Source organism: Eublepharis macularius, chromosome 17 (assembly GCF_028583425.1).
Source record: "Eublepharis macularius isolate TG4126 chromosome 17, MPM_Emac_v1.0, whole genome shotgun sequence".
NCBI lineage: Eukaryota > Metazoa > Chordata > Lepidosauria > Squamata > Eublepharidae > Eublepharis > Eublepharis macularius.
The window spans coordinates 21,824,716-21,842,532 of NC_072806.1; the positions used below are offsets into that span (position 1 = coordinate 21,824,716).

At 46.5% G+C, this 17,817-nt stretch overlaps 1 protein-coding gene across 2 annotated transcripts in view; it reads left to right on the plus strand.

The window, feature by feature from the left end:
* LOC129344422 (NADPH--cytochrome P450 reductase) overlaps positions 1–17,817 on the plus strand; it is a 68,429-nt gene that overhangs the window by 33,251 nt on the left and 17,361 nt on the right. For both annotated transcript variants that reach the window (XM_055001036.1, XM_055001037.1), the window contains exons 3-5: positions 12,562–12,610; positions 13,637–13,765; positions 15,452–15,601. In XM_055001036.1, the coding sequence (XP_054857011.1) occupies positions 12,562–12,610; positions 13,637–13,765; positions 15,452–15,601 (328 nt within the window). The remainder of the gene's footprint in view (positions 1–12,561; positions 12,611–13,636; positions 13,766–15,451; positions 15,602–17,817) is intronic.

Below are 17,817 nucleotides of genomic sequence, written 5' to 3' on the forward strand. Positions count from 1 at the left end.
AGTCAAAGGAGATTTGGTTAATCGCAGGGGTCCATGGTTCTGTGACAATGCAAGCGCTTGACACCAAAGAGGTTCAAGGTTCCATTTTCGGCATCTCCATCTAAGGCGTCTCAGTTGCCTGTTGTTGGGGGAGACCCTTTCGGCCTGAGCCCCCCGAGAGCCACTACTAGTCCAAGAAAGCCAGACTGAGCTAGACAGACCAATGGGCTGCCTTGGCCGAAAGCAGCATCATATGCTCTGTCCAATAAGGGACAAATACATACTATTTCAAAAACAAAGTTGCTTTAGCCATAAGTGGGTTTGTTACTTGTACTGCTGCTGTAGCACTGTAGTTAAATGGTTCGGCTGCAAATCAGCACTCTGCTCGTTCGAATCCCACTACTGCCATGAGCTCAGTAGGTGGACTTGGGTAAGCCACTCTTCTCAGCCCCAGCTCCCCAGCTGTATTGTGAGGATAATAATAACACTAACTTGTTCACCGATCTGGGTGAGGCACTAATCTGTCTAGAAGAGCAGTATATAAGCGCAGCTATTATTACTACTACTACTACTGCTACTACTTAAATAGGTTAGCCATTATTGTGAAATTAAGCAGAAGTCCACTGGAGGTTTTTTTTAAGGCTAACAAAGTTTAATTAGTCTTTAAGATGCTGCTGGGCTTCTGTTGAATTTTACTGCACCAGATGCATAGGGCGTGTGCTCTGGAATTACGATTGCGAAAGAGTGAAAAGTCTTTTGGCTTTTATCCTAAGTTACCAGGGCCAGTCTTTCAGTTACAATTTTGTTTTTTAAAAAGCAAAATTGTACAGAAATAAAGCAAAGCAATCGGTCTTGCTGAAATGCCAAAAAACAATAGCTATTGGTGAAATGCAGATCTCAGGTTTTTAAAACTAAAGCAGTCGTGCCAATTTGGCAGCAAACTGGTTCTTCCTGTTGGGAGACGCCTGCAATTCTGGCAAGTGGCCAGCAGGAGGAGCTTTGCGCAGCTGTTTGGTCAGCGCCCCCCACCCCCTGCTGCCAGACTGAGCGGGGTGAAGGTAAGCTAACTAATGAAACCAGAATGAAATTGAAAAGAGAATCTACCTTACCTACGCAGTGGTGGTCTTGACTTCAGAGAATAGTTGACAATATTAGATTAAGTTCAAATGATGGTGATGGAGAGTGCCCTCAAGTCACAGCTGACTGATGGCAACCCGTGGTGGGGTATTCATGGCAAGAGACTAACAGAGGTGGTTTTCCGTTGCCTGCCTCTGCAACCCTTGTCTTCACTGGAGGTCTCCCATCCAATTAGTAACTAAGGCCAACCCTGCTTAGCTTCTGAGATCTGACAAGATCAGGCTCACCTGGCCTATCCAGGTCAGGGCAAAGTCACGCGATAGGTGGTCATATATGCCAGTATTTGACTGGTCAGTTGATCGGGACGTTGACCGCCTATGCACAAGTGCGCATGTACACGTGAGTTTTCTCCAGGCTTGCATATGCCTTCCGCATGCTGGAATCTTTTAATAAGCTAGCTTTATTGACTGGTTCGTTTTACGTGTGTCCCCCTTCCTGCCTTTTCACCAAAGGCTTCAGGGTGACACTTGTGGCCAGGGATGGAGGGGAACCAATGTTGAGAGGAAAGCAGGTGGGTAGCACTTCCCAGGTATGCATATTCCAGGTAACTGTCGTGGGTTGGGGCTGCATAGCAGGTTCAGAGAGCAAGCTGTGGAACAGTGGAACGCTCTCTTCTCGGAGAGCTGCAATTCCGAGCAAAAGTTCTTTGTTCTCCATAGGGCCACTTCCTGGAGCCTGGGCTGAGAAGCGAAAAGCTTGTAACTATTGCTTTGTCTTTGCCCTCCTGGAAACGTGGCAGGGCTGCTTCCGTTTCTATCCACATAGGTCTGTCCCAGTGCTAAGTAACGTTTTCCAAAAGCTTGGTTGTTGAGAGCTGTCGTTTGCAAATTTAAAGTTGGAGGCACAATTCATATTTGATACGCCTTCAGAGAAGCCTGCTATTTCTGTACCCATTTTCTGTGCAGCCCCCCCGACTGAAATCAATGTTCTGCGCTGACTCATGCAGAGAGGCAACAAGAAGCTTATAAAAACCAGGTCACATTGTTGCATCTTGAAGTGGCTGAATGATCTGTATTCATGCTTGACATAAAAATGGGATGGAATGACTGTCCCCTGGTGAAGGGGAGGCAAGAACAGAGCAGTGAATCACGAAGAGATGCTGCATTCTGCCTCTTCTGCCCATGTATGCCGGGGCTGGCAGGAATTTCTAATTGAACGAATGAATTTATTTGCGGTCAGAGACCATAACAATGGCAATACATCCTTAGCAATCAATAGAATAGTTAAATCCAGAGTAAAAATGTAAAGGACATAGAAAAATACATTTAGCATTTATCTAAAATTTCTATTTCTAATTGTATTTTTTTGTAGTACACAGTTTGGGAGGTTCTACTCCAGTTTTTAGACCCGGGCTTGCCCCTTTTTAGAAATCTCAAGCTGATCAGCGGTTGACCATTCTGAGGTCTGTTTGGACCTTGTTCATGGCAGTGCAGGGCACGTAGATCTGGCCACAGAAGCACCCACCAGCTTGCACATTTGGGGCCTTTCCTGTACACAGGCACAAGTTGGTTCCGGTTATTCCGACCTTCTTCCTTTCTCCATCGTTGCGGGCTCGTGTTTCCCCCTCGCTGCTTTGCTCGTCTTTGTCTCACGGACTTGCATTGAGCAGTACGCTACTTTTCTGTTGTGTGTTTTTGACAAACGTGTCTGCTATAGAAGAGTGACCTGCAAGCCAGAAAGTCCTGGGTTCAAATGTTGCCATGGCCACAAACTCTCTGGGGAGTCTTTGGCTAGTCCGTTTCTCTTCCATTTGTGCTCTGGGGCTGGTTCTGTTGGCCCACCTTACACGCTTGTAGAAAGGATGAGAATGTTAAAGAATTAAGCCCTGTTTTCAAAGGGGTTTTCTAAAGCAAGGATTGGGGCCGGTGGGACACAAGATAAGAGTAAACTAGTATTTGGATGACTACCAGGTATGTTAACATACATCTTCCCGCCTCCCCCCCCCAGCCCAAAGAAACCATGGCTCACTGCTAGAAGGCCTGGCTTGCATGCAAAACTTTCTGGTTCCATATCCGGCATCTCTGGAGATTCTTCCCTGCCAGAGACCCTGGCGAATGCTGCCAGCCGGAGCAGACAATAATAAACTTAGCACAGAAACAGCAAGGCATCTTCCTTTCTTAATGTAGTAAGTCCATTTGGACTTCTTGTAAATAGATTTTGCGGCCAAATAGATTTAGCTCCACCACTGGAGCAAGAGAGTTGCTTTTAATTGAAAAAAAAAGCACTCTCTTCTAATTAAAAGAAAACACGGATGTACAAACTGTTGCCTGGGTAACACAAGTCTTTTGCTGGGAAACTGTCCCCCCCTTTTGAATGGCAAAAGTGAAGGAGGGGGTGTCTTGGGTTGCAAGGAACCCTGGGAGATTTCATTCTTGAGTCTCTCTCCTCATTCCTTTCTGCTGCTGCCAGATGTTGCAGTTCTTGGGACCGTGCCGGACCCTCTGGGTAACTTTAAAAGCAGCCGGCACAAGTCCCAGTGGACGAAGTTGCCACAGCGCCTTGGTCTGCTGGCCCCGCTGCCTTTTAACAAAAGGAGGCCGACTTCTGGCTGCAAGATCCGAGAGGGATAGGATGAGAAACTTTCTGGGCATCCCCTCTGCAGAGTCAAGTTTGGCCTTTCACAGCTCCCTGCAACTGGCATGAAACTGCAGGGGTTCAGGAGCCCTCCCCAGCCTTTCCAGAATCGTCATGGGATGTGCATTCTCTGGATTGCAGGAGGAGTTTTCTCCAGGGGGGTGAGTCTCTCTTTTGTTTGCGAGCATCCCTCTCAGCCTCCTCCAAGTAGTGCAGCTGCCGCCCTTGCAGCGCTTTGGACAGTGTGTCGCTTGTTTCCGATGCCAGGCCGGTTCGAGAATGCGGCTTAGTTAAGAGGGACAGGAGGAAGGCGTTGGGGGAATTTACACTTGAGGAAATAGTTTTGAACTTCAGGAGTTTGCATGGATGACGGCAGCTCCTGGGGGTGATTTCGTTTTTTATTTCTCTGTCTTTCCTTTCCCCCGACCAATTATCTTCCAAGTGTATGGAGAGCTAAACTTAAGGGCGAGGAATGTGTCTCCAGATTTATAAGTCACATCATGATGTCTTTCGGATGCTAGTCTGGTGCAGGGAAGAGTATCGAATGTTTCGGTATCGGAAGTCTCTCTCCCCAGCCTTAATAACCGTTATCCTGCCTAAAAAATGCATTGCCTGTATTCTCCTGACAGCCCTCTAAGGGTGATTGGTGTTGCTGTCACTGTTTTATACAGGGCTGAGGCTGGGGGGGGGGGGAATGACGCGGCTTAAGGCTAAATAGAACAGAGATTAAGCAGCACCTTAAAGATGAACACCATTTATTTCAATACGAGCGTTTGTGAGTTGCATCTTCTGATAAGCTTCAGGCTGCCTAAGAAATCTGTGGCTGAGACTTGTTGTATATAGGAAGGGGCTCTGTTTCTTAGCCTCTATGTTACGTTGATATTTGTGATAAACTCTTGCCCAGATGGTGCAGGGCAGCGTTCTTGCCTTGCCAAGTTTACAACTTGCAGTACCAGCCGTGGTTTACAGTTTACAGCTTGCAGTACCAGCTGTGGTCAGCCCCAGCCATAATACATACCAATATACTCATGCCGTCTCTCTCTCTCTCTCTTTCACATGCTCAAATAGTTTGCTTCTGGGAGCAAGACATCCCCTCCCAAACTGGAAACCAGGGACCACGTGTAGTATTTCTTCCTCCCCGTCTCTTCCCACGCTCTGCATCTAAACCCAGCCCCCAATCTCAAAACCCGTCTGTCACTGGTCCTTGCCAAGTCAGTAGATGTGGAAACTGGCACTGCTTTCCCAAATTCCATGGAGTTTTTTGGAGCGTTGTTTTTTTTTAAAATTTCTAGCTGTGACACAGCAACTCTGCACTCATGCTCAGGTGGCTGAATCCGAAGGGTTCTGTTGGCAACTGTAGCCAGTAAAATTGCACACCCCCTAAAAGAAACAAGCGAAGCAGGAGGGCATTAACCATACTTTGTGGTTTGTGTACCATCATCTGGTACACTCAGGTATGCTGCTTCTGCACATGGAGGTTCTGTTTAGGTATCCTGCTTAGGAACAGGGTCAGCTCTTAAGTTAGGTGGTGGCGGGGCCCTTGGACAAGGCGCCTTCTGGTGGAAGGAGTGGCAAACACCCAAGAAGATAGGGTTAAAATTCAACAAGACCTGAATACTCTGGAGAAGTGGGCGGTTGTGAACAGGATGCAATTCAACATAGATAAGTGCACTGTATTACATCTGGGCCACAAAAATGTGAAGCACAAATTCTGGATGGGCGGGATACACTTCTGGGTAGTAGTGTATGCGAAAGAGATCTTGGGGTAAGAGTGGACTGTAAACTAAATATGAGCAGTCAGTGTGATGCGGTGGCAAAAAAGGCTAATTCAATCTTGGGTTGTATCAAAAGGGCCATTGCATCGAAATTGCAGGTGGTCATAGTCCCTCTTTATACTGCCCTGGTCAGGCCGCACCCGGAGTACTGTGCGCCGTTCTGGAGGCCTCACTTCAAAAAGGATGTAGACAAAATCGAGAGGGTGCAGAAGAGAGCAACGAGAATGAGCAGGGGTCTGGAGACTGAGCCCTATGAGGAAAGGCTGAGGGCCTTGGGAATGTTTAGTTTGGAGAAGAGGAGATTGAGGGGGGACACGATTGCTCTCTTTAAATATTTGAAAGGGTGTCATTTGGAGGAGGGCAAGGAGCTGTTCCACTTGGCAGCAGAGGACAGGACTCGAAGCAGTGGGCTTAAATTACATGCACAAAGGTACCGGCTGGATATTAGGAAAAACTTTTTCAGGGTCCGAGTAGTTCAAAGGTGGAATCAGCTGCCTAGGGAGGTGGAGAGCTCCCCTTCGCTGGCAGTTTTCAAGAAGAGGCTGGATGAATATTGGTCAGGGATGCTTTAGGCTCATCCTGCATTGGGCAGGGGGCTGGACTAGAAGGTCTGTATGGCCCCTTCCAACTCTGTGATTCTGCTGCCCTTGCTAACCTAACCGTGTTGCCTTGCTTCGTTCTCGTCTACTCCACCTGCTCCTCTCGGAGGCACGCGTGCCCATACATGTCTCTTGCTTAGCTGGCAGCGAGCAGGTTAAAGTTGCTGCTCCACTGCTGCCCTAGAGGCCCTTTACATGCTTATAGAGTTGGGGCACATTCCCAGGATCATTTTGTTTGGACTAGTTCTCCTTCAATGCCTTTAATACTCTCTCTTAATGACAGTTAAGATGGTCCAAGAATGCTAAAGGGGGCGGTATCTCTCCCCCATTTCTTCAAAAGAGGCCTATAAGACAGCTCCTGGGGGTTTGTAAGATGCCTGCTCCCCTGGGGTGACTTGGAATTGCACGCAGGGGATCAAGAACTGGAGGAGTGGCTCTTCTGTTCTCCACTAGTGTAGAGATGCGTGTGTAGAGATGCAGTTAGGTATGGTGATTAGAGGGCTGGACTGAGCCTGGGGAGATCTTGGTTCCACTCCTTACTTGGCCATGGAACTCGCCAGTCACTCACACTCCGCCTGCCCTACCTTGCAGGATAAAAGGGAGGAGAACCATATACACCCCCCCTTAGTTTCTTGGAGAGGGAACAGGATATTAATGTACTACATTGACTAGTATTTGGGTTTGGTGAGGCACTCGTAGGGCTGTTCTAATTCACGGAAGCAGAACTCAGGAAGAAAGGAGGAGTGAAAAGCCCATGTTTCAAGAACGTGTGTGTAATTACAGTGTCGGCGATATGGCCTGGGAGGGAAGCTCTTGAAGTTTGGAGAGGGGAGGTGGGAGTAAGTGTCATTGGCTTTTAAGTGGCACAAAGGTAGGAGTCGATAGGCTAGGTGGGTGGAACATCCTGACCCTTGAAATCGACTGAGCGGTGAACCAAGGCTGCTAGGAAACAGGTGAAATCTCTTCCATTTGGAGGTGAGCTCTACAAAGGCAGTTTGCAAACCACTGGTAAGTTGGTCCCCGTGTTTATGTCAGGGATAGAAGCCCAGGGACCCTCTGCTAATGAGTCCCCGAAGCCACACAGTAAAAAGTCCAGTAACGCTTTTCAGACTAACCAACTTTATTGTAGCATAAACTTTCGAGAACCACTGCTCTCTTCGTCAGATACATCCATGTATCTGGCAAAGAGAGCTGTGGTTCTCGAAAGCTTATGCTGCAATAAAGTTGGTTAGTCTTAAAAATGCTACTGAACTTTTTACTGTCATGCAACTACAGACTAACATGGCTAACTCCTCTGGATCTATGACCAAGCCACAGGAACACCCAAACAATCTGAAGAAGTGAGCTGTGACCCATGAAAGCTCATCCCTTACCACAAATTTTGTTAGTCTTATAGGTGCTACTGGACTCTTGGTCTTTTCTCCTGTTACAGACACACTAACACGCCTACCCATCTTGACCCAACCTCTTGTCTAACTCCAGAGGACACCACCAAGTATATTGCTTGGACCTCTGAATGGCAGCCGCCTTGAATGGTTGTTGGCAAGGCTGCCAGGAGTTTTGTATCAAGTCACATCTGGTACATGTGCTTGTTAAAATCCTCTGCAGGTTTTCACATTTTATCTCCTGTGGGAGCTGCCTCTGAGGAGGAGGTTGATCCACTGGGACTCTTACATTCTAGCGAGGACCCTGAATTCTCAGGAAAATAGCCAAGATCCCTGTTGAGGACTCTGAGGCATCAGCCAGGGAAGAAGATCTGTTAATCTCTTACTTTCCTTAGTGCGTGGTTCTATTTCCTCTTCAGGATCTCCTCCTTCCCATGAGATGTGAGGAGGAAGCTGTTCTGTTCAGCTTTGCTTCCTCAGGCAGCCATTTCAGGTTTAACTCGACTTCCCGTGGTACTTACTATCCCCTCTCAAAAATCCAAAGGTTCTTGCGGGCCCCCAAAGGTTGTCCACCCCGGCATATGTGGTTCTCCTTGCTTCCATATTCATTCTTTCAACAGCCCTGTGAGGAAGTGGAGGCTGAGGGAGCATGGCTGGCCTAAGGTCAGCTGGTAAGCTTTGTGGGAGAATTTGAACCCAGGTCTCCTCAGTCCTAGTGCACTGCTGTTGCTGCCACATATTATTGATTGTCACCTGGGGTCCAGAGCCACACCCATTGTCTCCTGATTCAGCTTGGCCTCTAAAGCAACCAAGAGCGTGGCCTGTTGGTCTCCTAAAGTTTTCCTTCTGAACTAAAGGGTGTAGTGGTGGAGAGTGCCTTCAAGTCATAGCTGACTTATGGTGAGCCCTAGTGGGGTTTTCATGGCAAGAGACTATCAGAGGTGGTTTGCCATTGCTTGCGTCTGCAACCCTGGTCTTCGTTGGAAGTCTCCCATCCAATTACTAACTAAGGCCAACCCTGCTTAGCTTCTGAGATTTGAAGGGGAGGTGCACTGGAAATCAGCACAAACCAGCAGATGCCTTGGTCAGAGTAGACTGATGTGTTTAATAACACGCTGATATTAAAATGTTAGTGGTTATCTTAACAATGCTGTCTGCCTGAGTCCTTGTCTTTGCATCCATTGGCTAGAATGTTAGAAGGTACCAAAAAAGCACCCTCTCTTTTGTAGAATGCTGTTCTGCAGTTGGTAAACAGGAGCATGGGCAATTATGTTTCTGCATGTGGCTTCTCTGGCATGCTTTTGGTTGCAAATGGTCAGTAAAACTAGAGCAGCGTTTCCTGGAATAGCTTCTAATACCCCAGTCCTGCGTGGTCTTTATATATATCCACAGTGCCTTGAATCTACAAAAATTCTGACCTGACTCCTCCCCTTTCCACAGCAATGGAAAAATACAAGATTATCCATAGAGAAAGTTGCTGATCTTTAACCATTTTATAATTAAAGTACACCGTGCTACCAGACTTTTACTCTATAGACATAAGAACATCACAAGTTACTGTTGAAAGTGCACTGTGCTTTAAGGTCAATAAATACTAAATTCAGATAAATATATTTTTAATACTCTAACCATTGAGCAATCCAGTCCTACACAATCAATATTAAACAATGTTCCCATCCAAATAGATTTCTCACATCCAATTTTATAACATCATTTTGCAAAGCATCAAAAGACCATGTCCTGCTGAGAATCTCCTCTTCTTCCTGCTTAGGCACGTGAATATCTGGCTGACAATGCATACTGTAATAATGGGTGTCCCCAGGTCAAGTTAAGTCTATGTTGGTAGATCTTGTGTAAATACTTTCCCGATTTATATCTTGTTTTCTTTCCGATGCGTGTGAATCTCTCCCAGAAATATCCAAAAACGGGTCGCCGGTCCAACAGGGAAAATCCCCAAAGGTGCTTGCTAAGCCGTCCAGTCCAATATACACAAACCATATAATCTCCACGCAGCGTCCAACAGGCTGCTAGCTCGTTCCCTGTTTCGAATTGTGTTCTTTTTCAAGGATGCAAAGAGTCAATAAATACTTCCAGCATTGCAGCCCTGGTATATTCTATTGCAATGTCCTCTGTGCCGGATCTTAAAATGCATAGTCGGGGTCTATATTGGACTGTGAAATATTCTGACGGCTTAACAAGCACCTTTGGGGATTTTCCCCGTTGGACCGGTGGCCCATTCTTGGACATTTCTGGGAGAGATTCACACACATCTGAAAGAAAAGAAAAGAAGATATAAATCAGGAAAGTATTTACACAAGACCTACTGATATAGAATTACCTTGACCTGGGCCCACCCATTATTACCGTATGCATTGCCAGCCGGATGTTCACACGCCTAAGCAGGAAGAAGAGATGCTTCTCAGCAGGACGTGGTCTTTTGATCCTTTGCAGAACGATGCTATAAAATTGGATGTGAGAAATCTATTTGGATGGGAACATTGTTTAATATTGATTGTATATGACTTGATTGCTCAATGGTTAGTGTATAAGGCAGATACTTCTCTGAATTTAGTATTTATTGCTGTATTTATTGACCTTAAAGCACAGTGCACTTTCAACAGTAACTTGTGTTGTTCTTATGTCAATAGAGTACAAGTTTAGTAGCACGGTTTACTTTTAATTTTAAAACGGTTAAAGGTAAGCAACTTTCTTTGTGGAAGATCTTGTATCTTTCCACTACTGCAGTTTTCCGTGGTGCCCTTCAGTTTTTGTGTCCTCCCCATTCCAGTCAGGCTCCGTCCTTCTCTATCAAGTTCTGACATTGGCTCCTTCTTGCTTAGTTTGGTTCCTCCCCTTTAAATCCATAGCTGGCCCTCTTTCTGTTTTCTTCCTGCTCCCTGCTGGAAAGCTGGACCACACATTTTTTTCTTCCATTGTGAGTGAGGCACAGATCCCACGTCCCTTCTCTTGGCTCCACTGCTGCGTTTTAGCCAATAGGAAGAAGGGAGTGGGAGAAACGGGCTCACTGCCTGAAACGGGATCAAATGAAGCTGTCCTTCCTTCCCCCTCCCCTTTCCTCGGTTCTCCACTCTCAAGGCCCTGCTGCGGGATTCGCTTCCTTCCCACTGCCAGATGTGTTACAGCTGAGGACCAGCTTTCGGAGAGCCGTCACGTGGCTCGCCCTTCTTCTGTGCCATCAGAAGCAGTGCTTGTGAGGGGCTGCTGGCTTCGGCCATTGCATTAGAAGTGGAGTTTGGAAGCTTAACCCACTCGTTTGACCAGGCCCAGCTGGCCTTCTTGCGTATAGGGCTGTGTTTGTAGGAGGCCAGAGAGTGCTGGCGGAATGGGTGCCGTGGCCCCACCTTGTTTTTACCCGCGGTCTGCTCAAGAGAACTTGGCTAGAGCAAACCAGTCTTCCCAGAGGGTTCTGCAACCAAAGAGCACCTGGCTAATGCAACCCAGATGGCTTCTCGTTCCAGTTTCCCCAGCCTGCCCAAAATGTGTCCAGGAAGCAGAGGAGGCTGGACGGGCTAGTGTGTGTGTGTGTGTGTGCATGTGCAATGGTCTTCCAGAAATAGCTCTCCTTCGGGTAGAGGCACCCGGCCTAGCAGAGTACACCATGCTACTCGGAGACTTTTGCCCACCCACTCCCTCCAGAAATTGGGGATTACCTTGGGGGCTTCTGGGGGAATCTCCTATTTCACACTAGGGGTAGTGACAGAAGAGGAAGGAGGCTTGCTTAAAGAAGTGTATCTTTTCCCCTCCTCCCGGAGGGGTGCGCCTTGTCCAGGCTCCTCTGCCCTCCAATCGACAGCTGGCCCTCGGGGGATTGCTCTACTTTCCCTATGTACCTGTGTTTTTTTTCCAAATGCTTCTAGGCTGCGACTTGTGCAGGAAAGCCTTTTAAAAGATTCCTTGTGATTTCAAGATGCTCCCATACCTTCCAGAAGACTTTATGGCAGAAATAAAAGTACTAATGGTTTTTATGAAGGCATTCAAGAAATTACTACAAAATAAGACTAAGAAAGCTTGGCACTGGGTTTTAAGTCAAAGAAACTCAATATGACTGTATTTAATATACTTAATACCGGCAGCCACTCTAGTGTAGCGCACAGAGTATCAAATTTGGACTGGAAGATGCCAGTTTCAAATCCCTCTTTGGCTGTCAGTTTCCCTAGGAAAATAGTTGAGAGTCCAGTAGCACCTTTAAGACTAACCAACTTTATTGTAGCATAAGCTTTCGAGAGCCGCAGCTCTCTTTGTCAGATGACCTGGTGTTAGGCCTCTGTTCTGGGCATCTTCTTGCATCTGACTAAAAGAGCTGTGGCTCTCGCAAGCTTATGCTACAATAAAGTTGGTTAGTCTTAAAGGTGCTACTGGACTCTACTATTTTGCTACTACAGACTAACATGGCTAACTCCTCTGGACCAATTTCCCTAGGTGCCGTTGTAGGCACCTACCTCACAGGGCTCTTGTGTGCACTCCCATGTGCAGCCACCTAGATCTGCTTTCCAAGCGGAATATAAATGTTCAAAATCATGCAGATAAATTGGCTTAATGATGTTAGAAGTGCTTAGCTTGTGTTAGCTTGTCCTTTCATCACCCCTGGGCCGGTAGGCTGTCCAATGAATTTGTGGTAGGTCTGAACCTGGGGATCTTTTTTATAATAGTAATGTCATAGAGTGTAACCATAGTTATAGCTTTTAGTATATAGACATTACTAGCCCACAAAAGGTTTTACTAGCCCATCAGCTAACCCGTGCCTATGTTACGAACAAGTGGTCCTTGAGCAGACTGAAAAGGGGGCAAAATGGGAATCAGTCTCTCCAGTTTACAGACGTGTCCTTGTCTGGTCACCTGGAGGTAGTGCTCTGTTCTCTGCAGGTGACCAGGTGACTGGCTGTTTGAGTCTGCTCTCTGATTGAGATGGGGGAGACCAGGTAAATGACTGTCTGGCCTTTGCATTTTTAAAAAATAGAAATAGAAAGAACTGAATTGCTGAATTTCTTGGGATCTTGGTCTACCAGAGATCCAGCCCCTAGCGTTACCATTTTGATGTATGGCAGTGAATACAGACACTTGAATGTGTTTCTTCCACTTTCTGTCTTCCAGATCAGCATCGACCACTGAGAGCAGCTTTATTGAAAAAATGAAGAAGACGGTATGTTAGTCCTGGACTCTTTTGTGTTGTTGTCCTTGGCTGATGTCACAAGGGGGTTCACCTTCAAGCCCGGTTCCCTTGTTTTGGGGTAACTGTGGCTAGTTGGGATATAAGCCACATTTTCCAAAACACATGCCCAAATCATTTTATGACAAAAGTAAATACTTTATACATGCGTAAAAAGTCAGTAAAGCCAACCGACTCCACAAAGCAACAGAAGAAATCACTTTGATGGATGATTAACCGGCAACTGTAGAGGCGTTCAAGTAAAACCATGGAAAGTCTGGTGCCCTGAAAGCATAAAAAAGGGTAGATGAGGCCCTTGTAGCAGATATGGGGATGTCAATTCTTGGGTTTCAAACATGCAACCTCCATCACTCTCCCAGTGTACAGCTAAAAAAAAAATCACTGCCTGTAGAAATTTATCCAGAGGAGTTAGCCGTGTTAGTCTGCAATAGCAAAATAGAAAAGAGACCAGTGGCACCTTTAAGACAAACCAACTTTACTGTAGCATAAGCTTTCGAGAACCACAAATTATGCATTTGTCAGATGCATGCATCTGACGAAGAGAACTGTGGTTCTCAAAAGCTTATGCTACAGTAAAGTTGGTTCGTCTTAAAGGTGCTACTGAACTCTTCTATTTTGTAGAAATTTAGCATGTCAGGGCTAAAGTCCCTGGACTGGAATGCTTCGGACTGCAGGCGAAATCACAAAACTGCATGTGTGGGGGTGGGTGGGGGATACCTACACCTAAAAACCAGCGTATACAAGAAGTTTTGTGATTTCGCCTGCAGTCCGAAGCATTCCAGTCCAGGGAGCACTTTATCATTCTTCTCCTGTTTCCTGCAGATAAGTCTGTTCTAGCCCTGGAGGACTGATAAGCAAAGAATGTCACCTTGACCCAGGCTTGCCACCTCCCATATCAGGACCCTGGAATAGCAAAGGCTGAGTGTGAATGAGCAATTCCAGTACAGACATTTTTGGACCCATTGCTAACTCCCAATTCTTTTTTGGCTCCTCTTCTAGGGAAGAAACATTGTGGTGTTCTATGGCTCTCAGACAGGGACTGGTGAAGAGTTCGCCAACCGCCTGGCCAAAGATGCCCATCGGTACGGCATGCGGGGCATGTCTGCCGACCCAGAGGAGTACGACTTGGTATGTTCCTAGCAGCGTCAGCTTTTTACCTTGACCGTGGGCCAGCCCTGAAAGCAAATCCTTCAGAGTAAGCTGTCTAATAAGTCAGAACCTCACCAGATCAGACCCAAGTGGATTCTTCTAGTCCAGCATCTGGTTTTCAACCGTGGTCACTCCGGTACCTCTGGGAAGCTTGCAAGTGGGGAATGATGGCAAATGGCCTTTCCAGCCTCTGCCCTCCCTGCAGCTGGTGCTTGTGGGCAAATTTCTGGAGGATGGTTGAGCCACTTGGGACTGACCGCCATTAACTATAGACCTCTATCCCTTGTAAATTTGTCTAGAAGAGGAACGTGCCGTCGAGTCACAACCAACTTGTGGCAACCCCATCCACAAGACATTCCAGGAAAGATAGGAGCAGAGGTGGTTTGCCGTGGCCTTCTGTGTAGCAACCTTAGTCTTCCTTGGTGGTTTCCCGTCCAAGTTCTAACCATGGCTGACTCTGCTTAGTCTCCGAGCTCTAATAAGCTGAGGCTCAGCTGGGCCAATTAGACTGCTGAATTTGTCTAATCCTTTTCTTGAAAACGTGCTGAAACTAGAGGCTTCTGGTGGTGGCACATCCCTGAGTACGTTGCAGGAGGAAATCCTGAAGCTACGTTCGTTCGTTTGTTTGTTCCTTTGTTAGTTCATTCGTTCATTCATTCATTTCTTTGTTGGATTTATATCACACCTGAGCAAGCTGGCTCAGGGCGGGTCACAACATCATAAAGCCACAATTTCAAAAGATATATATATGATAAATACAATGAATTACAGTTTAAAATCATAAAACAATAAAATATCAATACATATTCTGGGAAGGCATAACCGATCTCATCAGACAGTGGAGCGGAACGAAACAGGCCAGGGACCTGCAGGGTAGTTCACCAGTTCCTCAGCTGTTCTCATAGGCCTGGCGGAACAACTCTGTTTTATAGGCCCGGTGGAACTGTAATAAGTCTCGCAGGGCCCGGGTCTCGACTGGGAGAGCGTTCCCCCAGGCCAGAGGCAGAGCCAAAATGGCTCTGGCCCTGGTTGACGCCACATATTATATGACGAAAAAGTTTCTTGCCACGGTTCATAATTTTATAAGCCTCGCTGTGTCTTCTCAAGTGAAAAAAAGACCCCTTGACTCTTTTAGGAATTCTTTGTGCAATTATGACCCAATTCCCTTTTGAGATGAGGGCTGTCTAAAGTAGCATGTCCCAATGCAAACATCTTTCAGAATCCCTTTTGGATCCCGGTGTGTTTGGGGGGGGCAGGGGGACTTGGTGTGGCCACCTTGATGAGATGCTGCCCCCCCCCGACTCGAATTCCTTGATGGAGGAAAGGTGGCCCATTCAGACTAAATAACTTCAGCCTTGTGAAGTTCAAAACCTTGCCTTTAGCTTAGCTCAAATATCAATCCATATTTTAGTGTGCACAGTACTTTATAAGATTCAAGGCTTGGTTTTCAGTAGAAAGAGCTTATATTCAATTAGTTGTCAGTCATTAACTATTAAACGGTTAAATGGGGGTGTAAAATAATTGATAGTGATCAAAACCTGTAGCAAAATTCACACACATGCACGCGCACCACCAGGGGACTTGATAAGGAGAGGCACTGGCTTGATGAAAAGAACTGCAATACGCTCAGGAAATAACTCTGTTTTTGGTTCCCCTCTTTCCTAGTCTGACCTGAGTCGCCTCACTGAGATAGAGAAGTCGCTGGCGGTTTTCTGCATGGCCACCTACGGGGAAGGAGACCCCACGGACAATGCCCAAGACTTCTACGATTGGCTGCAGGAGACAAGCGCCAACCTTTCAGGCATCAAATATGCAGTGAGTCTCTTCGTAGCTGTGCTCGACTGCTCATGCCTTGGGTGCACAGCCGAGGAGCGTTTTGAGGAGTGCAAGTCTTGCTCTTTCACCTGTGCTTGGCAGGGGGGCGAGAGGCGAGGCTGGAGGGAAGGATTCAGGGCATTGGATGCTGGGCAGCAGACCTCTGCAAAATCAATACAGAACCCTACTTGGCTGTTTGTTAATGTTAAAAGAAGAAGCCCCACCCCCTGCCATCCCTGGCCAATTTGAGAGAAGTATTTAGCCTGCTCTGTCCCTTCCGAATCCGATCTGCTTACCCAAATTAATCTGCTCCTTTCTGCAATTGAATTATGAGCTGTGACAATCTGTTTTTTATGCCGCCAGCTGTTCATAAGCTCAGCCAGACATTACCCAGGAACCTGCCTTAGCTAGCCTGTTCTGTGGCTGGAGTCGTGCTCCTGTGGGTGAACCCTTGCTGTCTCCTACCTTAGCCTCGATTATGACACACGATGCATAAAACAATGTGGAGCAGCAGGATTGGGGTACAGTGGCATCTTGAGAGACCAACAAGATTTTCATAGTGTAGACTTTTGAGAGTCAGAAGTCCCTTCTTCAGACCCTGAACCCAAATCCTGCTGTTCTTCTGACCCTGTGATGCACCTCCTACCTTCTCTGCCCTGATTTTTTTTGTCTGGCACAAAAAGAGTTACAAGCTGGCAATCTAAACTGTCCTATAAAAAGCTCAGTTTAGCAACGTACGCAAATTTTATATACGTTTGAATCATACAGGAGGTACGCAGGAGAGTTTCAGTTATTCCTGCAACCGCTGACGTTTTTCAACCAACTGTCCGGGGGCGGCGGGGGGGGGGGGGTCAAAAGGGCTACCTCCCGCCTGCCGCTTCAAGTGCTGCTTACAGCCACTCGGACCCCTCGCAGGCCTCCGGGAAGAATTGCTCACCCCTCTGTTGAGACTCACCGGTCTCCGGGTTCTTTTCCAACCTGGGGGACTCTGCACACACTCGGTCAGTCACTCACAGACACAAGGCTTACATATAAAGATATTTATTAATTCAGAAGAGTGTATGCAGGGAGCAGGGACCACTCTATTAAGGCACAAGCAAAAGGCATTTAAAACAATAAAAGCTTGGCTATTCTAACTGTAGCTAACTGACTAAAACATAAAGCTGGCTAACTTAGCATTTCTCTGAAGAAAGCTTGAGGCTCATACTCACAACCATAGTCCATAAACTATACCAGGCAGTTCTGGTCATCAGGCCTGGCACAGAGCAGAGTCTCTCACGTGCTGCTGGAAAGGTTAGCATGGAGTCCAACGAAGTCTCGAGTGAGTGTGTTGTTCGAGTTCAGAGCTTCTTTGAGCTTCTTTTTGAGGGCTGAGAGGAGCCATCATTTCTATGATTGATTGCCAATCGGAGGTATTCTTGCAATCAGCGTTACTAGCCTGAGAACTGAGAGGAGGACTTGCAGAGCTGAGACTCCCTTGTCTCTCAAGGCCCTTTCCCTCGGCAACAGCTTGCAGGTGCAGTTAATTAGCTGAGCCGGACATTCCGCTCCCAGGGTGTTAAGCCAGAACTGGGCCTCTGGAAACTTAGAAGCCTGAAGCCAATGTAGGCAATGAACTTAAAGGGGCTCTGCTAGACACCAACCCCTAACTATTGAGACGTCTTTGAGCTTCCAAGCATGTCTTAATAAGGGCTAGAAACTTGCTTCTTCTTTTACAGGAGAGGTGAATTCTGCACCCAGCTCTAAATTTTTCACTTTTCTTTGTCCTCTGGCAGAATTGGAGCATGGTGTGTACTCCTGGCACTAGAGAATATATTCTGCTAGGTTTGTCGTTTATTGATGAGATTTAAAAATTTTGCCTTCCATCCATAGAGCTCAGGGTGCTGCCCAGGGTTCTCCCCTCCCTAATTTTATCTTTACAAAACTGAAGGCAAAGTTTACTTCACTGATTAAAAGTCAGTTAAGTTCATTTGTTGATGAATGGAAATCCTTCATAGACTACTTATATGAAATAGATAACCATTTGATGATATCTGGATTTCTGGATTAAGGGATTTTGACATTAGAAAAAAGAGAGCTGTTAAATCCTTACGAAGAAAAAGTGTATATTTGACATGATACGAGTATTTGTTTTGGAGAAAATCGGAAATCTTTTCGTTTAGATTGTTTTTGCTGTTTCTGGTTTTTTTCTGCATTATGTATGCTTTTTTTTAGTT